The sequence below is a fragment of the Chelmon rostratus genome, chromosome 3 (genome assembly GCF_017976325.1).
Source record: "Chelmon rostratus isolate fCheRos1 chromosome 3, fCheRos1.pri, whole genome shotgun sequence".
NCBI classification, from domain to species: Eukaryota; Metazoa; Chordata; class Actinopteri; order Chaetodontiformes; family Chaetodontidae; genus Chelmon; species Chelmon rostratus.
In genome coordinates, this window is record NC_055660.1 from 19,641,210 (window position 1) to 19,665,456 (window position 24,247).

General features: G+C 44.3%; 2 protein-coding genes across 2 annotated transcripts in view; one reads left to right on the forward strand and one right to left on the reverse strand.

Moving 5' to 3' along the window:
• ntn1a (netrin 1a) overlaps window positions 1–19,796 on the forward strand; it is a 56,484-nt gene extending 36,688 nt beyond the window's left edge. The window contains exons 3-6 of the mRNA XM_041933884.1: window positions 2,651–2,800; window positions 5,855–5,908; window positions 13,909–13,983; window positions 18,841–19,796. Of these exons, the coding sequence (XP_041789818.1) occupies window positions 2,651–2,800; window positions 5,855–5,908; window positions 13,909–13,983; window positions 18,841–19,169 (608 nt within the window). The 3' untranslated portion in view covers window positions 19,170–19,796. The remainder of the gene's footprint in view (window positions 1–2,650; window positions 2,801–5,854; window positions 5,909–13,908; window positions 13,984–18,840) is intronic.
• Window positions 19,797–22,522: 2,726 nt separating this feature from the next.
• stx8 (syntaxin 8) overlaps window positions 22,523–24,247 on the reverse strand; it is a 40,901-nt gene continuing 39,176 nt past the window's right edge. The window contains exon 8 of the mRNA XM_041933606.1: window positions 22,523–23,317. Within this exon, the coding sequence (XP_041789540.1) occupies window positions 23,253–23,317 (65 nt within the window). The 3' untranslated portion in view covers window positions 22,523–23,252. The remainder of the gene's footprint in view (window positions 23,318–24,247) is intronic.

A 24,247-nucleotide genomic window follows, 5' to 3' on the forward strand; every position in this document is an offset into this window, starting at 1 on the left:
TTTATGGTAAACGATTGGCAGAGTTCAAAATTCTCAGATTGTGCAATATCAGACTCTGCCTGCCTTTGAAAAAGCCTTCCACTCTCCCCGTTAGCTAAGAACATTTTTCATTCTTTTATGCGCAACTCCCACCGTCGAGAGCTTCTTTGAGGAATTTATCTGGAAACACGAGAGTTAATCTCTCAGATTCAGCTCTGTGCTGGAAAAGACCGCAGGTTGCCTTACAAACACGCGCTCACACTTCGTATCTTGAACTTCCTCACTTTTACTCGCTCCAAGTGTTGAGACAGAAAAGGGCCTCTTGCTCTCTTGTCCCCGTATCTCCCAGAGCCATCTGTAGCAGCCATGAAGCAGCCACTTAACCGTTAAGTGGACACACACTTAAGCCAGAAACTCTCCCTCACGCCTCCAGAGTAAGCCGGCCCTTCAGCCAACAGGTGGGTCGTCCAGCACAGGGAGTCGGGCAATTTGTCAAGCAAACCGGACAGCGGGTCAGGCAGTCGGTCGAGAGGAGAGGGAGGCTGAGTGCTTCCCGCCTGCGGACCATGTGCTGCGCACCTTGATTTATTGGCAGGCTTGAGGCCACGAGCTGCTGACGCTCTTAAAAGATCTAAACGGAGCTCTCTGAAGCTCCAACCAGAACCGCACTTTGCCCTCCTGCGCCTCAAACTCCTCTGACATCCTCCGAAATTTACAGGCCTGAAGACATGCTGCACCGGCCTCCACGCTGTTCACCGGGCTTCCTGTGGTGGTGTGTGTGTGTGTTAGTGTGTGCGTGTGCTGTTCCTCCTCAATGAGAGCGGTGACAGATTGGTCTGATAAAGGTACCAATAGATACACACACTTTTGAGGGGGCCTCGCTGATAAGACGCCACACACGCACACGCGCGCACACACACACACACACACACACACACACACACACACACGGGGGACAGATAACAGCAGCAACAGAAGCAGAATCACAGGAAACAGGCAATAGAGATAAAAGCGAGGGAGAGTGTGTGTGTGTGTGTGTGTGTGTGTGTGAGTGTGTGTGAAGAGAGAAGGTGGCTCACTAAAACCAAAAATTATAGACTTCACCCAAGATGAGAGCCGTCTTGCAGTACTTTGCTTGTCAAAATATGTCACAAAACAACAACTATGCTGTTTCCACAAGGCCCATGACAAAGAGAGCAGATTTGATATTACATTACCACTTTAAAGCAGGGTGGACGTCTCTCATCCACCCACTCTAGGTCAAAGTAAAGATAAAGAACATGTTCAGCTATATCTGACGCTGTAGAAACAATCCAATAACATCTGTTCTGGCAGGCAGATTATTGAATCTATTAAATTAATATACAGTAGAAATTTGTGAGGTTTTCATTCTCTGCACAAGCTTCACTATTAATTAAAACTTGTTTTGACGTTTGCACACATTAAACACTAATTCCGATGCAATGGGCCGAAATGAACAGCTTGCTTTGAAGCTGTAATTTTGCACTGTGGTCTGAAGCGTCTGCGCGGTTCAAAACAAAACAGGCCAAACCACTAAATACCCCCACAAACCTCGACGTACATAATTCAGCTTCGCCTTTGAAGGCTTTCAGAGTGACAAGTGACACAGCGCAGAAAAAAAAAATCCTCAGGGAGGGGCGGCGAGTGAGCAGGGCCGGCCCGGCCCCCGAGGCTGCACGTCTGGAAATAAACAGAAAATATCACACTCCGAGGGCGAGGGATGTCGTGGTGAGAGTTTGGAGACAAACAGCGTTTTTTTGTCTTTGTAGGTTTTTTTGGAGAAAAGAAGTGGAAATTGTTGATGGATTATCAGGACTTGTTCTGGTCTGGATTAGACTGTGAGGATTTACTGTACGGACTGCGGGGGAGACCATTAATTCAACCACCTCTCCGTACCAGAGTCGCTGCTGCTCAAACCCAGGAATAGATGAAACGAAGCAACTCTCAGGCAACTATTATTCAACACCGATCCCGAACCTGACAGGGGCTTGGCTGTGAAATAAATTAAGGGCTTTGCGTCGGGGAGAGCAATTGGAAAATGATTACATTCCTGGGGCATATGTGTTCGATAGACCCCCCAGTTCGGGAGGAAGTGTGACAGACGTTTTGGGCCGCCGTTCAAAGCCCGGCAAAAATCAGAAACAGGCAATTAGGATTATCCCCCCATTATTTTATCATTTGGTAAACATGCGCAACCCTTTCTCTTTACCTCACACACACAGCTACGGCCCCACGGAGCGCTCACACACACACACACACATGCCAAGGCCAAACACCCGCATGCAGAGCACACACACACTCACAGACACATTTGTGATTCAAGATTATGCAGATGTACTTAAGCAGTTCTTAACACTGATAGATGTGATGGTATGCTAATTAGCAAATTAGCTATGAACTCCACAATGTGAAGGAATGTCTACAGACTTAAAGGGCGTGTTGCCCTTTTTGTGGTGATGCTCTGGCTCTGTCTCTGCGTGCACGCCTCCACCTCTCTCTCACCTCCCCATTATTGTTGCCACCACTGCTGTCATTGCTGCCGTGCTCCCGCCTGCACTCTCTATAGGTCGTATATGTTTGTATCTCCCCACATGCGTGTGTGTGTGTGACCACTCACTGTGCCTCTCTTTCTTCCTCTGTTTCCTCACAGCATGTGATTGCCATCCCGTGGGTGCCGCTGGCAAAACCTGTAACCAAACCACAGGACAATGTCCCTGTAAAGACGGCGTGACTGGTATCACGTGCAACCGCTGTGCTAAAGGCTACCAGCAGAGCCGCTCGCCCATTGCCCCCTGCATAAGTACGTGGAACCAGTCTTTACCACACCTGCCTCACTGTAGCAGCAGCACGGCCTGAAAGGGAGGGACACACGGCCATGTGCACATCCAACACATAACACGTACTGTAAGAGCAGACACTCCCACACTGCCTAAACCCTCTCATCCTCTTCTTCAGACGAGCGCCGAGCGTCCGACCGCCGGTTTTCTGACCAGTAAATCTGCAAGCTTAAGTAAACACACCATTAAACTGAACCTCAAGGTTACGGCAGCGCAGCCTTCTCGGCTTCTCGGCCTCCATAAATCTGAGTAAAGAGCGAGAGCTGTTAACACCAGCATCTCCGAGCCCCCGAGTGTCTCAGATAAAAAGAAAGCTTTGGGCTGAATTACAAAATCAATCTTGTTCTCAGCATCCAGTGACCGTTTATAAGCCAAAATGTGGCCTTGTATCACAGTCAAAATGGTGAAAAAACATAGTCTCGCCTTCGGGAAGGCCTGAGGTCGAAGGCTTAAAGCTGCATCGTGGATGACAGTTTGTGGATTTTTTGGCTCATTTGTCTCGCTGTGAAAACACGTTTTAATTAGTGCTGTTGCCATTATAATTAGATACCAGGAATTAAAAGCTTGTGAGGAGTAAACCTGGATATGCATGGCTGAGGTCCTATGAAGGAATCAATTAAACAAGCTTATCAGACATCTTGGATTCCTGGGAATGTCAAGTAAGAGCCGAGGTGTCAAACCTGCGGCAATCCCCGTGAGGTGGAAAATAAGGTCGCCCTCTGATCACCGCTATGGAATCTCGCTGAAACTTTACCAGCCCTCTGTTCAAGATTCAGTGATAGCGCCTGCCAACTTCCATTTTAATAGAGAGTCATGTTATATCTTTGACTTGGTGTGCACCTTCCAGCGCAGTCAGCCGTAAATCCAGGCGAGTCGATTATGAGAAACAGGCTCATTATTTAAACTGGCACGCGCGGCGGCGGCTGAATACTGATGGAAGATTCCTGATCAACAACGGCATCGGCGAGGGGACCTCTGGGCTTCAGGCGCCATAGTTTTGGCAGCAGTTGTTTTTCTTGTCATTATATAGACCAATCCGTCATGGGAGAAGGCCCCATTATGTCCAGAAGTCAACAACAGGCGTGTCGCGTCGTTCCACAGATTCTGATTTATGCTGTACAATAGACATAAATGTTGTGAACATTCAGAGGGTAGGAGGCAGCTTTGCTCAGTCTCAGCAGAGGGAATCTGATTTTACTTGATTCTTTCTCTCTCCGCTCATAGGCAGAGCCTTCACCTTTGCACAGCTCACACCACCACTGTTGTGCACCTCTTCCTTTGCATGTGTCTTTGATACGTCTCTGCCGTTTTTTGTTTTTTTTTTGTCCTCGTATTCCCTCTGTACAGACTTTTTGATGAGGCCCCTCCTCTCCCTCCTGCCCACAATAACAAAGAGGCATTTTGTGAGTTTTGTATCTTCGGTTGCCATCCTGCTCCTTTGGAGATAAGAGGGTCGTTCTTCATGCATGGTTTCTCCGAGTGTCAACTTCCTACCCACCGGCAACAGAGTGTGAAGGAGGGCTGAGAGAATCAAGTCTTTGGACAGCCATGCTGCTCCACCGCAGCAGGCTGCGAGGGAGGAAGATGAAAGAGAGAAATAGCTACCCAATGATAAAAGATTGATTAAAAGGTTAACAATATGTTTCATGAATCAAGATAACAATAGAAAAGAGAATTGGAGAGTAGACTTCATTAAGGCGTTGAACAGGGTCCAGCTGGTCGTGATGAAGAGCCAGCAGGTCCTTCTCAACATCTGAGACATGAAACAAAATCAGGGTCCACAGAGAGAGACGTGCAATAAAGGCCCTGAACCGGACCTGAACCAGAGACGTTGCAGTTTATGGTCGGTGCCGTAACCCCCAGTTATTTCAAAATGATACTTTGAAATGAACATGCAACATCTGATTGGTTTGTAGAATGCAGGAAGAAAGTTTTATTGGTCAGGTGTGAAAGAAAGGCTTCAGGTTTACTGAGGAAGATTCAATATTCAATAGAAGAGAAAATAAAAGCTTTGCACACATTTCACTGTTTGACCTCCAGATCATACAACCCTGATTCCAAAACGGTTGGGACGCTGTGGAAAAAAATAAAACAGAATGTCATCATTTTTTTGACATTCATTCGATTGAAAACAGCACAAACACAATATATTTAATATTTTGCTTCATTAGCTTAATTGATTTTTGTAAATATCTGCTTATTCTGAATTTCACGTTTCAAACAAGGAGCAACAAAAGACTGGGAAAGATGGGAAACGCTCCAAAAACACCTGTTTGGATCATTCCACAGGTAAACAGGTTGATTGGTAGCAGGTGATAGTATCATGATTGGGTATGAAAGGAGCATCCTGGAAAGGCTCAGTCGCTCACAAGCGAGGATGGAGCGAGGTTCACCACTTTGTGAACACATGATTGTATAACAGAGATTACCGTATGAGCTCGGGGACGCCAAACTGTTGTATGTGAAAACAGTTTGTTTGCAAATGATTGCATTCTGTGTTTATTGACATTTTATACAGCGTCTCAACTTTTTTGGAATCGGGGTTGTACAAACGACTACGATAAATGAAGCATTTTTTATTATGAGAGCAGACAGAAGAAAGCTGACACAGAGAAAACAACATGAATTAGAGATGTTGCAACGTCACGGTTAGCGTCTTAAACCCCCGAGCCACCGGTGCACGACACGTCACACTTTCATCTAATCTGTCAGATATATATTTCCATGTCAGTAAAGAAGAAAAAAAGACACAATCTTCCCTGTCAGACTGCTTTTTAATAAATCTGCTTGTCTGTTGAAAATTAATCACAGGGCTTTGAGCAACTCATGCCCGTAACACTGATACATTTTCATTTCTTTGACCTGTTTTGCCTTTATTCTTTCTTATCACATATGCACCTTTGCACACTGTGCCAACATACATGCACACAGAGACAAATAATGCATGTGTGTGTGGATTCACAGAAGAATGAAACTGATCTCTCTTTGTGTTTATGTCATGTTTTCTCTGGGAGTAGAGATTCCAGTTGTACCTCCTACAACCCCATCCAGCAGCACGGAGGAGCCATCAGGTGAGTACCACTGAACATGTACTTGACTTTTTCTCATATGTACCTCCAGCACACGTCCGCACTAGATAAAATAAAGAAAAAGTATAAACGGATGTGGGATTTTCTCAACAGTCCCGCGCCTCGCCGCAATATTTTTCCACCAGTGTAAAAAACAGCCTGCTGGATAAATTGGATCCCTCATGCCTTCCCCCTCCTTATTATGGGTTCATGAATATTAAATCCATTAGCAGCAACCCTGGGATGTGCCTCCTTTAATCTCTCACACTTTCACAATTAATCAGTCTAACTGCGGCACAGTGGGGTGTTGGTCTGGCGTACAGCACGGGGGCCTGGCAGTTTGTTTGATTTGATGATGTTTCATCTCTCCAAGCTCCCTCTTTCCCAGCCTGATGCGGCGAAGTGAGGGAAGGACTGATAGAGGGACCTGGATCTCGTCATTCAGCGTAGGATTCGATAGTGTTTTCTCGCTAACCTCTGATTTGTTTGAAGCTTAATGCATCGTGACCACTTGAACTTATTTAGTGGCTGAATGTTAGTGGTTGCTGTAGCTGTTTTTAGTTGAATTATATTATATTATTCAAATGCGGTTACAGAATTCACAGCATAAATTCCACCAATGTGAAGCACAAAAGCGTGCACCTTGTGCTTAATAAGCATACCTGTACAAACCCAGCTGGAATAAGTTCTGCATTTTATCTTTTGGCCTCATGGTGGAAAGAATTGAGTCATCTGGCACTGCATGTTTGCTCCATCTCAACCATGAAGTTTGCAGGAGGCCCAAGGTATATGTGTGTGCAAGAGGCTCCTGCAGCTGTTGTTTGGCCCTCTGAGGTCCCAAACGTTCCCCGGACAGCTTCGATTGACAGCACAGTCGGGATACCGCCGGTCCCCAAACCTCCTCCACCTCTTTTCTTTTCTCTTTCAGTCTCTTTTCGCTCTCCTCTACTTCCGCCGTCTCCCTCTGTTTCACGCTTTGTCTTCACGCAACACTGTGGGTGGTGCCGAGCTGGAATATCTGGAGTTCCTCTGGGCCCCCTCGTCAGGAATGTGTCCACTTTTTGGGGTGTAGGAAATTTTCCTCACCTCACTGAGGGATCGCTGGATAACAGAGAATGGCCTGTATTACTTAAATAAATTTGATCAGCATGTTTATTGCTTTTCTCTTTTAGTATCCCAACACTGAAAGGAAAACGTGTTTTGGATGATACTCTCACCGCTCCCTCCTATTCACCGTTTTCATGTAAAATCCTTACCTGTAGCCTCATCCTGGTTTAAGGCTAATAATCCTATTGGTTAAAACGTGACAATCCTCTAATTAGACACATCCTGAAGAAGACTCAACGACTCAGGCCGTGTTGCTTTATATTTAATTCACTCACAGAGAGAGCTCCCTCTCGACAGCCTCGAGACTGTTCAGCCCAGAGAGGTTGAAATCAAGCAGATTGCAAAGCGGAGCACCTTGATCGGCCGTGTCAGAATCATGAATAGCACAGGGACCCACTGGACCACCCGGGCACCCTCGCAGAGGATGCATACATTCCCATTTGAGTCTCCTCAGAAGGCCGCAGAGCCAACGCACCTCTTGCTCGGCCTTTGAGGTATTTGAGCCGCTATGATATCACCTAATGTGTGATTGCAAACAGATGTGGTGATTTTATCAGAGCATCGACCTGTTTTCTACCCCAAAAACAGCACCTGCACCTACAAGCAGTAAATGCATGTTTGAACATTACCACGTTAATATTATTGTTGCTGTTGTTGTAGTAAAGTGGGTTATGGGAAAACATTTGGTGAAGGGAATGGTGGAGGAGAAAGAGAAAAAGCAAATCATGAAAAGAGAAATGAAAAACGTACAGAAGAGTGAGAGGATGGAAGGGGGGAGAAAACAATTTTGAGGGGAAAAATGGGAAGATGCTGAGGAAATTAGGACGGATTTGAGGATTAATTAAGATGCAGTTTACTTAGAAATAAATGTGGAAAACACCAGTTTGTGTGTGTGTGTGTGTGTGTGTGTGATACCAGGGGGGTGTTGGGCTGACAGCTGTGAGGCAGGTGCCTTGTTGCGCCTCAGTTGAACGAGGGGTGGGGGGATGAGGGGAAAATGGAGTGGATATTAATTTGTCTCCTGCAGCAGGGGCTCTCCCCCTCTCGACCACACGGAGGGCTGGAATGCATGGAGAATACCTCCGATGGTGTGGCCCAGACAAAACACACATTGTGCTGGTAGGTCACGGATGGTGTGAGTCGCCACTCCCACGGGTCGTGACAGAGACGTCTGCGCAGCAACGCAATGTGGAGGAGATTAACCGCTGATGACCTGTGATGGCCGCCCGGGCCTGTCAGGATACACAGGATGTGAAAGTAACAAATGATGATGAGGAGAGGGAGAGTTGCAGTGACGATGATGAGGCTCATAAGGGTAACGAGGTTCAGTTGTACGTGTGTGTGTGTGCGTTTCTTGTCCGAGGCTGGAAGCGATCAGAATCTGTGGCGGACCCCTCCTTGGATTTTTTGGACATGAGTCTTGCTTCACACGCCCTGTCCAGCACCCGCCGACTCCACCGTGCTTTACAGGCAGATCAGCGCTGGATAACTCCAGCTAATTGTATGAAAAATAGAACGAAAGGCGAAATAATGCTTAAAAGGCATTTTGCAATAAAGGAGGCCAAAAATAGAACGGCACAGTATCAAACAGTCATTATCAATATGAAGCCTTCGCATGCAATTTGCTTTTCAGTGCCCAAAACCGCTTTTAATGACATGAAAACCTTGGCAGGGTTGTTTCCTCTCTCCGTGTGTATGCTTTGGGCGATAACCAACCGGAGTCCCCGCTGACTCATCTGAATCTCATCAGCTACAGTAACAGAGGACGACCCAGCTCATCAGAACTGATTGCACGCCACCCGAGAAGCAAAATCTCGAATCAGGTCAAGAACCCCGAGCAGCCTCTTCACTGGCTGTTGTCTGCCGAAGACAATCCACCTTTTACTCTGTGATGGGACACAATGAGAGGAGCAGCGGGGGGACTCCTCCCTCTCTCTTCCTTTCTCTCTCCATCGTTGCTGGACAGGATCCAAACTCACGGCTCTGGTGCGAGAGCAGGGCAGCACACTGGGCTCCATAATCTAATTACATGCTTTATTTGCCGCAATTTGTTTCTCAATCAGTCTGGTTGAGGGAGAAAGCCCTCATCCTGGGCCGTCATTTGCACCTCCTTGTCTCGCTGCTCTGCCGCCTCTGATACCCCCCTGCCTCTGTGGCTAATATCTCGTGTCTGGATCTAGTTGATACAGATTGCTGTCCACACCTGGCTTTGACCACTTGTGATCAGATTTCAGTTGCGTTGAAGCGTGGACCTTCAGTGTCTTTTTAGTGTTGTAAAATCAGCTGTAATTGGGGTGTGTTGTGTAATGATAATGCTTTGTGCTGCAAACTTCTCTGTGTGGTCAGGGGTGTATTTTTTCACATTGGACCAGACTGTTTATGCGGTCATACACCTCCCTCAGCAGCTCTGAATCTGGCCTGAATGATCTGATCCCAGACAGGTGCTGTACCTCTTGTAATTGCATCCATATCCATTTATTCCTCTTTTTTTTAATCCTTCAGTAACAATAACAGTGCTCGCCCTGCACAGATGAAGAAATGAAGTCAGTGCGTTATGCAAAATCATCCAATGTTGTCATTCTTGTCTGGCAATAGTGTTACTTTTACTTTCTTCTGCCCTCTGCTGCCCACGATGATTCTCGTGCCAAGTGTGATAACAGGACCTACATCTGGCCTGCAAGGAGTCAAGATGTCTTAATTGGGAATTCAGACCAAAAATAGCCCTGCATTAAAGTGACGCAGGGGGCTGCGTTGGTGGATGCGTGTGAAATTCCAGAAATTTCAATGGGTGATTTAAAGCCAAAACAAGGAATGCAATGCAAATAAGGGTATTGCATGGGCCTTGATAAATGATAAATATAATAAATGGCCTAAATATAAATATATTTATGTTGATAAATATAATAGAAACTATTTTTTTGCCTAGATATAGAAGAAACGAGTGTAATATGCATTTGCTTTGGAGTGGTAAACAAATCAGATCACATTGGCTTCAGCTAGCCCCGGTAGCTGTCACTCATCATTTCACTGTGGTCATCGCTGTTCATGTTAAGGGCTGAGGAAATGTGTTAGCTCCAAATGCAGGACACGGAAATACAGATGGTTTGAATGAGAGGGTTTATTTTCACAAAAGGGAATACTGATCACTGGGAGACGATCCGTGTTGATTCATGAGTCCTAGGTTGAGGTTTTCAGGTGGTGGACGGGAGCTGGGCAGGCGCCATATAAGGAGAACAGACTAAGTGACTCAGATACAGGCAAGGCAAACAAACGACAGCAAAAAACAAAAGCACAGGGAGAGCTAAGTAGAGACTTGTTACCAGTCTAGTGAGCACAACAACCTGGCAAAGACTGGTGAGGAGAGCCGGGTTTTTATCCCGTGGCTGGTGATTGTGGATTGGCTGCAGCTGTGGTGACTGATTGGTGCTGGGAGCAGGTGTAGGTGAGACGTGATTGCAGTCCAGACACACATACACACGGAGAAACTAACATGACACAAAGGGACAGAGGGAAATCACATGGAAACGCAAGGAAAGGGAGGAGGAGGAGGCTTCCTAACAGTAAAATGATGAGTTTTTGTATAAATATTTACTCAGGCACGGTTTGGCTTTCATCTATGGCCGCTGTAAAGCTTCGGCTCAGGCACACAGAACCGTACAGTGCTGCATTCTGCCAAAGTGGCTTTACTAAGAAGCATCCCAAATGAAAACGATTAGCTTAGAGGGCTGTACAGCACTTTGATAGAAGGGGCAAAGGTCCACCTCTCAGTTACGCACTCCTCTGAGCTCTGAAAGGCAGGAAACAAAGCGGCGTAGTAACTACATCTGCTCAGAACACCCGGAGCACATTTTCGCTCGGTGCGACAGGACCGCTCCCGCTTCCCTTGCTTGTAACGCACGCACAAAGGGAACATTTGTCCTCACGGTAGGGGACTGCCTGGCCCTAAATGGGGATCTCGGGGTGCTCTCAGCGGGGCCCGGAGCTGTGTCTCAGGGGTACACTAATGGGGAACGAAAGGCTATCAAAGGGAAGTATCATGATGGCATCAAGGGGGGTTATGAGAAAACAAAGCTTCCTTTCCACAGCTCCCCCTTCGATCATTTACATGGTAATCAGGTGCAGCTCATATAGACTCCTCTGTTTCATTTACTTTGCCTATTTTTGTTACTCTCTCTATTTAGTGCCACCGGCTGCAGCTTTGTGGCGTTGCTGCCCAGCTAGTGAGGCAACCAGTTTGGGGCTTTTTGCTGATTTGGGGGTTTCACTTAAAATCCCGGCCCTCCTCCTCTTCTTCTTCTTCTTCTTCTTCTTCTTCTTCTTCTTCTTCTTCCCACCCCCCTGATGAACTTCACTCCTGTCTTCTTTTTTTTTCTGTCAACCTCTCCACCCCTTCACTCTCCACCAGTATCCATTCTCCCGCCTCCTTCCCTGCATTTTTGCTTGTCGTGGTGTTCCCCGGGCAACCTCATTCAAACAGAGTATAAAGGAGAGTAAAGGCATGGAGCAAAGTTCTGCTCACAACAATGAAGTTTGTTCATATTCAGGCAGCCTGAAAGCTCCAATCCTTCTTCCACCACCCCATCACTCTCCTCCAGCACCACCACTCGCTGTCCATCCATCTCTTGCTCCCTCCTTCCTTCCCTCTTTCCTTTTACTGCACTCATTAGAACTTGCAGCACTAAAGTGTAAACCAAATCAGTACTCTGGATCCAATTCATGCCAGTTGAGAGAGCGCTTAAGGAGCAGAAAAAAGGGAAAACACTTTCTTTCTTTTTTTTTTCCATGATATGGCCTCACGTCACATTATGCTGGCCGGCACTGTAAGTGTCTGGCAGCGTGACAGCGTAGCATGGGGCAATCACTGAAGCTATGCGCTCTCTGGATTTCTGGGGGCCAGCAAGGTGGAGGGAGGGCTACACTCTTGCCTCCTTCACCTCCTGGTAATCTATCATAAAAACTGATGGCATACATATCCTCATGGATCTATTTGGACAAGGAGGAGGGTTAGTTATAATCTGCAATGCATGTGGTCGGCCCTCAACAAAAGAGAAATATGTTCCCCTGAATGTAAACGCACTTATATATTTACAGTCTGCAAAACAGAGCTGTCACTGGCTGCATTTCTGTCCACGCAGTATACCGTCATTGGAAGGCTTATCTTTTCTCCAGTTTCAATCAGGGTAGATTTTCAAATGTCCCCTCACCTCCACCACACGCGGAATATACAAACTTTAATTTGGTTCGATAAGATTTTGTGTAGAGAATGTGTTTAAGCAGGCAGATGATAAAACGAGCTGAATCACCTTTAAATACTCATCTACCTCAAAGATTGTGTACATGCACACTTGAGCTTGTGTGTGTGTGTGTGTGTGTGTGTGTGTGTAGAGAGAGAGCTTCTCCACTGCAGAGAGCTGTGAGGCGATTTGGGTGACCCCTCTGCCTGCATGAGGTATTTATTTGTTCACGGCTCCCAGAGTGGACGCCACCCCCCTCCCCTTCCCTTCAAAAAAGGGGTCCTCTGCCTAACGCTTCATGGATGGCTAATTTTCCCTTCCTGACCTCCCTTTGTGTGGCATTGACCCCCTTCACACCCCCACCTCCCACTCCCTCAAATAGCTGCCAGCCCACAGCGCTCTTTCCCCCCCGTCCACACTGCAGTAAATGCAAAAGCTTGACATGATCCTCGGTGGGGCCTTGAAGTGATCCCGGGGTTATTTTTTTTCGGGAGGTCGGGGGCTGAGGTGACAAGCGAGGTGAGATTTGGAGGGAGGTGGGGGTTGAAGTGGGTGGAGGGTGGTCTGCACAGGCCTGACTCATTCCCACAGTCTGACAGGCAGCGAGCGGGTAGATGGCAGTGGTCATTTGTATTCCTCCTAAACCGCTGCTGGTACCATCAGCTCCATTCAGAGGTCCTCACCGTCACACACGGAGGTTGTAGGAGGTGGAGGGTAAACTGCCTCCACCACAACCCAAACATGCACCTCTGAACAATTCCAGCGGTGGCCCCACAGCTGTCCCGTTAGACAACACAATCAAACCAGACAGATGTGTGTCAGTCAGCCCAGAGAACTGCTGCCAGAGGTGTTGACATTATTATTTTTTCTCTAAAGGTGTTTTCAGGAAAGCTTTTTCTCTTTGTAAGTGACAGGACCCAACAGGCAGATGTGTGTTTGTGCTGGTTGTGTCTGGTTCCAGTCCCAAAAACGTATAGAAGGACAGAAATAGAACGTGAAAACAATTCTTGTAAAGGACTTTCAGACCTGTACGATTTGTTAAAACTCTGCCTTTGTTGTAAATGTTGGTCCAACAGAGGAACATGTTTCATACACGCCAGTCTGGTAGAAAAGGTTCAGGTGGATTTGTTTTTTAATGACGATCATCTTTAGTGTGTATAAATAACAGTTTACAGCCATCTTTCTAGATAAAAAATAAGAAACATTTTATTTTGTAAATGTTTTTCTTACTATTGAAGGGGATATTTTCTTGATTTGTTTTTTGGTTGTGTTTTTGTGAGAGGGCATGTGGTCTTCATGTTATAATCATGGTCATTATTCTTATTAATTATTTCAGCAATTGGATATGTAGGAGAAATGATTTCCAAAAAAAGGAATTTCAAAAATAATTAAACTGAATAATAAATTTACATTAAAGTATTTTTTGACCAAAATTGATTTGGCACAATCCTGAGAACAATTCAATTGATTTATTATTATTATTATTTTCATTTAGTCATGCATGTTGTGGATTAATAACCTGATAATGAATTCATGTGAGATGGTTTTTAACCCCCCAAAAATGAAATCTTAACAAATTAACAAAACCCTTTCTGTTCCCTTCACTAAAAAGTTTTCTCCCTCTAGCATCCTAACTGTATTTCCTCTCTTCTTTCTCCGCAGACTGCGATTCTTATTGCAAGGCGTCTAAAGGCAAACTGAAGATCAACATGAAGAAGTACTGCAAGAAAGATTACGGTGAGTCGACACACGATCCATTTAATGACTTGGATTGACGTTCATTTCTTCAGGGAAGCTTAAAAAAAGGAGACACAGATCACTTTCTCACTGACTTGGCTCTGGATGAAAACGTTTCTTATGCTGAAGGTGAGCAACAATTAAATAACGTGTGTCAAACCTTTTCGAGATCGGCACAATCCCTGTGCAACGCACTTTCAGACTGTGCTAAAATTGAGATATGCATGTTTACTCTTTTGGTGCCAAGTCCTGGATCCAGAATCCGTCTTATCCCATACATCCCAGTCCAGCACGTTGCTGGGGAGTTGCTATAGTTTACAGGGGAGGCATTTTACTGATGGCTTACTCCAGCTTTCTGAGGTCAGAGACAAAGGATCAAACAGAAGACAGCAGATCTTCAAGAAGGAAGAGAGAAGCAGACAAATAGAAGGAGAGAAAGGGCGGGATAAAGAATTAGGCAGAGGTGTGTGTGTGTGTGTGTGTGGGGAGGGTTTTTTCTGAGCAGGCATTTAAGACCCGGGTGGATAAAGCAAAGACAGTGTGACGGACAGTGGGTGCTCTCCTCATTAAGGCAGCCCACTTCCCCCACAACCGCAGCGCTTCTCGCTGCATTCCTGTGACCGTCCGTCCGCCACGCCATTCAAGGTGTGGATAAGACGTATGACCTCTCCCCTCTTCCCCTCCCTCTGTCCCCTCCCCTGATTGAAGTCAGGCTGCTGAACCGGTCAGCCAAGCGGCGGCATCCTGCGGCATACCTCAGCAGCTTGACGGACAGGCCCCGGGCTTTGTTCTGCAGGGATTTGGGGGAGTTAGGGGGTCAAGCTTATCGACACCTCCTCTTCCACCAGCGCCTACCTTGCTGCTGATGTCGTGAGAAGAGCCGCGCCTCTGAAACATGTATCAGCTCACGCATGAATGTGTCAGCTTTGCTTTGGCCAAGCAGCAGACAACGTTGCCGACCGTTCTGCATCGGGTTCGATTTTATTTTATCAGTCGAACATTTATGCAACACCGGAATGATAACAGCAGGCAGCAGCCATTAGGTAAAAAGAGACATGAGGATGTCCTGCTGGAGAAACCATCACTCGACACATTTACTGAGTACCCTCATGTACGTACGCTCCCCAGAGCGAAGCCAGGAGAGCCTCCCCACAGATTTTGCATGTGTTATGAGTGTGTGTGAAGTGTAGGGAAGCTGCTGGTACTGATGGCTGAGATACCACCGAGCAGGAGACAAATGGAAGCTCCTCTTTTACACCAAGGTTTTTGTGGGTTAATGCAGGGTATATGTGTGTGTGTGTTTGGGGGGGTTGCAGTGGAATTACAGTAGAGAGGGTTTTTTTGACATTGCCTTTTTAAAAATGGTGTAGAACTGATCAGGTCAACACGTGGACGGTATAATGTCAGATTTAATGTCTTCATATATAACAGAACACCAGATAAACACTATGTTTGCCCCTTTAGCTTTTTAAAGTTTTTCTTTTTATAATCAGGTTACTGTGAAAACATTTCATTTAATCCATCTGTCCACCATTAGTTTTACATGCCACATCATCCTCTGTGTAATCCACTTTCTTCTCGCCTTGCCTTCACCAGGGGGGCTTTGTGCTGGCGGCGTACATGAGAGCTATTAAGCTCCTTGTCATATCCATCCTTAGCTTGCAACAGAACGTTCAAGATTCCTAACAGACCAGAACAAGATCCCCGTACAGTGTTTACAAGGAATGAGCTCAGTGAAGCTGATCGAAAAGTCAAACACCAAGTTAATCTACAGGATAAGTTGGGCGAGCTGTAGCTTTGGACTGTTTTGAAAAGAGCAGCAGGGGAGCGGGGCTCCATGCTGCGTAGGGAAGCGATGCTACAAGCTTCTGTGGTCGATATACAGACACACATAAAGAATCAGAGGAGGGAGCGGGGCGCAGGGAGGGGGAAAATCCCTGGTATAGCCACTCAAGGCGCTTCAGTGTACAGCGATTGTTGACTGAAGTCAAACAGAGGGAACAGCACCTGGTGGCAGCTGGTAGGTGCAAGGTGGCGCTGAGGGTACCATCGGGTCACGTCAGATCAGACACTGAACCCCTATTGACACGGGGGCGTTAAAATGATCTCCAAACATGGGCAGAAGTAAGATGACAAAGTGCAAAGCAAACGGCGGCCCAATAGAGTTGCTAAGTGGGAGGAGGTATTTTGGGTGCCGCTGGTTCCAGAAGTAAATGTTTTGTGCATTGACAAAGGCGACTCACAGCTGGATCCCTGGTTGAAGAAGAACTGGGTTTGAAAATACTTGGCTCTTTGAGGAAAGTATATTAAATAAATATCCAGTCCAATCAATGAAGCTTACGCACAAACTGTCTGCAGCTGAAATGGCTCATGGGTAGCGTAGTATTTTGAGCTGTTGCAAACAGCCAACTAAAACTGGAGGCCATAACATAAACCTGCATGGCTGTTTTATAATGGAGGAGACTCCTACATTTCACACATTGAGGATATTGCTGAAAGAGAATTTTAACAGGAATTCAGAGTGGACTTTTTCAGACTTTTAACACACACTGGGAAAACCCCAGTGTGCAAAGAAAGAAAAACACATTCGCAACTGCTGTCACAACATCTCACACGTCAGTCCTCGGAAGCCTCACCAGACTTCGAACTGACCCTGCATGCAGCATAAATACGAGAGTATTGGAAACTAGAAGATAACCTTGAAACAGATGTGTTTTCTGTTTCACTTCAGCCAGTTTTAAATCTTCACCATCCATTAAGTGTGACTCCCGAGGCGGTAATCACACATGGATAAAGACCTGCCCTGAATACAGGCTGTACTCTTAATACTGCCATGGTGTTCAGCTCCATTAGCTCCACACCGAAGGTGAATCCAGTGACCCTGGAACACAGCGCCTCATTTCAAAAGCTGTTCCGTAAGAACAGAAGTATAATGGAACCGAATAGCGATCTGGTCAATATAATACATATTGATACATGCTGGGCTCGATCCACGAGAGGCAGCTCTCTCTTTCCTCCCTCTCGCTCTCTGAGGGCCATACCATTTGATTCATCATGTGATATCACTGAACGTCTTTCCAGCTGAAGTCTCTAATGGCCCTTCCCTGCCTCCTAATCACATTACAAATCACACTGCTCTGTCAGTAGTAATGGACATAATGCATGACGAGCTGTAAATCATAGCTGGACAAGCATGGACCAGCCTTTTCCACTCAGGATTTAAACAGAATTTATACCACAAGTGTAGTTTATTGGGATCCACGGTGCCCAGTTACCAAGGTTTACCATGGTTTATCAAGGTTTACCAAGGTTTACAATGGTTTTCCCAAGGTTAACCAAGGTTTACCAAGGTTTTCCCAAGGTTAACCATGTTTTTTCCCAAAGTTTACCATGGTTTACTGAGGTTTACCACGGTTATTCAGTGGTCATTACTTGCCCTTTAGAATTTCAGTTGATTCTTACCAGCAGTTGACACTAAACTGATGACTTGATGATTGATGGCCACACCTACATGGATGCTCCCTAAAGTCTTCATACTGTGTTTATTACTGTCAAACATGGGAAAAAACCATCAATTCTCTTTTTGATCCAATTCCCCCAATATTATTTACGTAAATGTTGATTGCATGCGTATCTGACGTGCTGAAATCAGCTGTATTCTGCTAAATCTCACACACCTTATTTTTCATGAGTTCCAGGTTCAAAAATAGTTTGTGAGCTTTAAGTATTGATCTGATATGAATGAACGTTTAGCTGGGAAACTGACGTGATGTGATCTGCAAGAACACACAGCCCACTCTGGGTGTACAGCGGTGTTACAGAAAGGAGGTTATTCCCTTTCAAATGATCTCAGGTCGTGGTGTAGCTTTAGTTTAGCTGGACAAAGCACAGTATAGTTCAGTAAAGACAGGTTTGGATTTTGATCAGCATTGTTTTAGCCAATACCTATCAATTAAAATATGCCCAGATCTGCCCCCAATACCAATCCCTAGGATCGCTCACCCCCCAAAAATTGTTTCAACAAATCTTTGGAAGTACTTCACTAAGCTATTTTGCTTCAGAAGGTGTCAGAGCTCTGGACACTGTGACATGATCCCTCTTTGCTGCGGCGTGGGTCAGCACTCACTGATGTGATTTCAGCTGCCTGCTCTGTGCTCGTGGTTGCCGAGGACAAAGTGTGCTGATGTTTGAATAATGGCCACAGTTGGAAAAAGAGCCAGTGTGCTTGGAGGAAAAAAGAGCCTCTCCTTCCACTGTGACAGAGGTCTTTGAATGTGGTGATGACTCTTCAGTGAGAAGCTGAGGCAGCAAACTGAAGCACAGAGCAAAGTTTTCATTAAATTAATAAAAATAGCTGCATATCTTCATGCGGGAGGCTGGTGGTTAGTTGACCTACGGTATTTTATTTAATTACCTCAATAAATATCCAATGACAGAGAAAATTTGGTGGACTAGAAGCTGTTAAAATGGGAAACCTTTTTTTTGCCTGGTGAGCATGGAAAGAAATGAAAAGGTAAATGCGCAGCACGAAGCAGGAAGTTGTGGACACACTCCAGATGTTTAGAGGCTTTGTTCAGATCAAAATATGTCAATCACTATTGGATGGATTCACATTAAATATTGTATAGACATTTATGGCCCCCAGAGGATGAATCCTACTGACTTCAGTGATCCACTGACTTTTCCTCTGGCCACCAGCAGTTTGACAGTTTTTGTTTTGTTAGCATTTAGCTGTTCCTGTGCTTAATTGCAGCCTCACGAAGCAGCTAGCATGGCTGCAGAACTCCATGTTATTGGTATGTAAGAAACCTCACATCAATTGGTAATGTGTCGTCCCTTTTGCTCCCCGTTCTGCAGCTGTCCAGGTGCACATCCTGAAGGCGGACAAGGCGGGGGAGTGGTGGAAGTTCACCGTCAACATCATCTCCGTCTACAAGCAGGGCGAGAGCCGCATCCGCCGCGGGGACCAGTTCCTGTGGGTCCGCGCCAAAGACGTGGCCTGCAAGTGTCCCAAGATCAAGCCCGGGAAGAAGTACCTGCTGCTGGGGAATGACGAGGACTCCCCCGGGCAGAGCGGAGTGGTGGCGGACAAAGGCAGCCTGGTTATCCAGTGGAGGGACACGTGGGCGCGCAGGCTCAGGAAGTTCCAGCAGCGCGAGAAGAAAGGCAAGTGCAAGAAGCCATAGGTGGAAAAAGATGGAGAGGATGCCGGAGGCGGGAGGAGAATTCAAGAGAAAAGCTGAGCGGGTCATGTAAAAAAAATAAAAAAATAAATAAGATTAAAAAAAACAAACAAACGAACAAACGAGAGGCAAACAGAGGACCACGGACAGACAAGAGACTGTTTATGTCGCTGCTTTTTTGTGTAGAAGCATGAAGAGAATTATTTAGGATGATTTGTTTTTCTAGTGAACTTTTGTTGAAGGAGCTCACCTTGCAGATTTGGTTTTATCGTTTGTTTTACTTCGAGGTTTTGTCTCTCTTGTGGATTTGCCGAATTTGCACCTATTACCAGCATATAAAGTTATTTGTGTTCGTTTTCTTTATCTCAATATGAAATCATTATATTTTATGTTTGAATTTTATGGACAGTTTCTGCGGGTGCAAAAATGACACAGAAAAAGCCACTTAATTACCACTGCAATTTTGCCTCTGCATGGTTTTCTTGTTGTATTCTTAGCCGAGACGCAAGCTTGTCTTCACTGATCTGATTGAGGCAGTTCTGTTTCCTATGTTAAGAATTGTGCCATATACACTTTTGTTTGTAAGCCACAGAAATGCTGAGTATTTAGCTGTCACTGAGCTACCATTCATTTCCCCTGTTGTATTTATTCAGCTACATCTGCAACTCCAGAAAAAGAAATTTGTCGTTCTACATTTTTAGCTGTCAAGACATTAGAATACACAATGACATAAGAGAACCAAGATTAAAACACAGTATTTTGACCTGATTAATCTTGAGAATATTTTCGCTCACTATTTACTCCTTCAGACTTCACTGGTTAAATTCTGGCGATTCAGTATTTGTACAAACCTGCATGTGAACGCTTCTCATTTGAGACTGTAATGTTCAGTTCATTAACTGGTGCTGTTCATGGTAGTAATGGTAAAATTATGCTTTTTTTTTTGAGACGACAAACTGCATTTGAAATCACTGATTTCACTGTCAGTAATTACAGTAACTGTGATTTTCTTTTTCTTATTTTTTTTTATTTTAATTGACTTAAAAAAGGACAAGAGGCCAGCCACATTGATATATTATAAAACACTCATAAAATCATGAGTGGTGAGTAGTGCTAATATAAATAAATAATAATGATGGTTATTAAGTAGTGTAGCTACAAAATAAAATTCATTAATTTCAGAAGCAATATTTACTTGTTCTACCACAAAATAATTGGAACTGTTACCCAAAGCAGATTATTGTGCACAGCGGATGCACCATTATTGTTGTGCAGCTTCAAGCACTGCACGTTACCAGACGGCACAGACGTGCATATCATACCCCACATGCAACATTGCAGGTTTCTGTGTGATTTATCTCTTTAGAAATCTATTACTTCTCAACAGCTCTTGAAAAAAAGAAGAAAAAAAAAACTTGCAAAATGTGTCAAAATATATCTTTAAAAATTTGCATGAATAAGACAAAGTAAGGGGGACATCCTCTGCCTCTCACTATGAAGCTACAATGTGCACGGCTACCGACCACTAAGTCCTGAAAGCTGTATTTTTTATGTGGAACAAGACGATTAAGCAAACTCGATCAATGCAGGTTGTAGGAAGCAACGAGAACATAATGAAAAGAAGAAATGTCCATACCTCATGCGGTGCGGAAATTAATCCGAGTGCAGAAAACGAAAAGTTTATCTCAAACTGCGCCTTGAAAAAGTGCTCAGCAATTCGGAAAATGCATTTTTTAAAATCCACCTCACGCTGGCTTGCTTTCATCTAGAATAATTCCTGCAGTACTAAGAGATTGCAGATAAATACCGTTACAGTCCGCACACTCTTCTGCAAACACAATGCACGACTATACATTCACCAAGAGGACACTGTGCGACCAGTCAGAAGCTGCAGTCTCCCATTGACCTGTCACGTTAATTCTCTTCACTTCAACACTTGCACAGGGAGAAATGGGCTGAATTGCAGTCACTCGACGCTGCTTGATTCAAACCGCACCGCTCATTTATTTGTGTGCAGTTCAGTTTGGATTTCTCCGAGGAATGCGTGGTGAGAGCTCAGGTTTGCAAGCCCACGCTTTATTTGATGTATCATCAACTGGGGTTCCTTTCAGTCCATCCCAAAACACTCCGAGCAGCACGTTTGATATTGACAGTATTTGTTCCTTTTAAACTGTTCCACAGCACAAGTAACTGTAAAAAGGGTTTAAACATCCAAGACACATGGTCTTATTTGAAAGGACTTCCTTTGTTTTAAATGGTAATAACTTCTGAATCCACTATCTCAAAAAGCTACTCATTTGTCCGGGAATTTTCTGAATGGACTGAAACACCTCCTTGATGATGACAAATTAGAAGGGCTTTTTAAACCACGAGCAAACTCCCCTGGGTTCAGTTATGAGATAAAAAGAACAGATGACCTTGTTGCTGAGCTACTTCTCAGTCCGTTTCGGGTTTGATATCGTGTGTGTTTTTTTACTTTCCACTCAATCAAATGATGGCAGTCCATCCCGACGCTGCGTGCGGTGGCTTCTCCAGCACACTCACGTTCCCAGCATCTTTACGTGTTCCCGCCTTTCGTTGTTAATCTCACAACATAACCTTACATGTCATTGTTTTCTGTTTGGCACAATGTAACCTGTAATCACACCTCTTTAGTCGCTGTAGCCTCATGCTGTTAATTTGACATCTGTCCCCTGAGCAATGGTTTGACAAGCTTGCTGATGAAATGCTACCCACATACCTGTCAAAGCATTGCTTTGTGTTCATACTATGAATTGTAAATGTTGTTTAGTTGTCACCATTGCTAAGACTTTTTTGCAATGTTGTTTTACAATGCGTACTAATATATTATGGTTATTATATATGAATATATTTAATGACACAAGACATTGTGGATTTTATTGTCTTTTTCAAAATTTTTTTTTTTTTTTTTTTTACTTGTTTGTGGTTGTTTAGATTGTTGCCATTAAAGAAGGAAATAATAACTACTGAACACACCAACCTGGTAGAACTAAATTCAGTTTTTCAGTTGAAATAAACTCTTGTTACATTGAAAAATCATTTGCCTCTGTTGATTTGATTTTATGTAATTATTATGTTTAATATTAAGGCATACATATAGTAAGCTTTTCTCCATTTACTGGTTGCCACAGTGAATGGAGAAAAAAACGCATGATTTTGTTTTACACTGCAGACAAAACAAAATTGTGCAGCGTTTGCAATGGGAATATGGAAATGGTACTAATGTGTTCATGCTTTGTCAAAGTTCACCCCAGCTCAATATCATGTTACAAAACACTGCAATCCTGCAGAGTAAGCCCTGAGCATTAACACAGACAGACTGGAGTCCTGGGACTATTAACTGGAAATGTCATTTATTAGAAATTACAAGCTGAATTGATTTACAAGGAAGGAAAGCGGCCATGTTAGTAACACAGCCGAGCTGTTTGTTTTGGCTGGAGCTATTCTATAAACCTTATAAAATTCCAAGACAAATGATAACATTACAGCTGCTACAGTAATGCATGGCTAAATATAAGTGTGTGTGAATATTGCAAAGCTTGCAGAATTACCAGTGTGAGCTTCAGCCCAGACCACAGACAGACTTCTGAAAGGAAAGCTCCTGCTACCTGCGGGAGGTCCTACTGTTTGGTCAACATTCACCACAGTCCAGGCTAAAAATATCCTTTCAAAAGGCTTACAAACCTCCAAATAATTTAACTGTTTAATACATTTAATGAGGCAGACACCTGAACAACCATTAAAGAGGACAATTTACACTTATATGGAATATATTCCATTTTTTTAAAAGTCTCTGCTGGGTTACGAGTTGAGAGAGATGCGTTTCACCCAAACAACTTACTGTACAGAGCAATATAACTGTGCTGCTAAATAACTGAAGGCTTCATTTCCCATTGGGCAGCCACCAGTGAGTTTTGTCTCAATGGGAGCAGAAAGAATAAGAAAATAAAATCTGATGACAGACGGTGTTTAAATGAGTGTCTGTGCGCATGTGCACTGTGGATGCAAAGGTTTTTCTGTCATTGTAGTTCAGCACAGGTCCACGACTGCTGCTGTCCTCCTCCGCTACATAGGCCACACAGCGATCACTACGATGGCTATGAGAAGCAGTACGATCACCACCAGCATCCCTGAAGGAAGAAAATGAGAGAAAAAAAAAAGGAAATCAGATGGCAAAACCGAACCAGTTACTACAACCAACAATGAACTGATCCTGCTGAGAAAGTCTGCGTATCAAAAGCCTGCTACATCTTATTCCTCTGTGCCATAGAGCTCCACCTGTGTCCCCAAAGTATCAAAAACACATTCATGTGTCACACTTTTGCGCTGGAAGAACATGGCCGGTGTCGTTTACCCTGAGTTGATCCCATAAACAACCACAAATACTGGCAAATGTGTATTAATCCGCAGCTGAGAGCAGTTCCCACCTCCTGTCTGAGTAGCATTTGCTACAAACCAAAGTATCCAGCTGTTTTACCCAATACATTTACACAAAAAAACTATAAATAAACTATAACTTTGTAACATGTTTCATTTCTTCAGCAGGAACAAACTTGCCACAGAAAGTGCAGAAAGTGGGGAAGCATTGAGAGATGGACTCAAACACAAACACATTGTCAGTTTTGGTTCTTTCATGGCATTTAGGATAAATATAGCCTAATGCCAGACTCATCCTTCCAGGGCAACATGTCATCATGCTAACTAAGCTAATCAGTCTACAAGCTTTTTACAACAAGCTAACTTTGATCTGAGCACTCTCTGTTCGTCTGTTTAGGAGAAAGTCATTTATGTAGGTTGTGCATTTTATGTGTCACTTTATGTTTAGGTAGACATATTCACCATTAACTAGTTGCTTCTCCATCAATAACCTCATAATTACTGCTTATTAACAGTACATTGTTGTGTAAGAATTAAGAACTCAATAATACAACCCTTAATAAGCCTAACCCCAATAATAAGACATTAATATTTGCCTTATAGTGATTATTGAAGAACCAATATTCTACTAATATGCATGCTAATTATCAGCTAGTTAATGAAGAATATGAGGACCTTAAAGT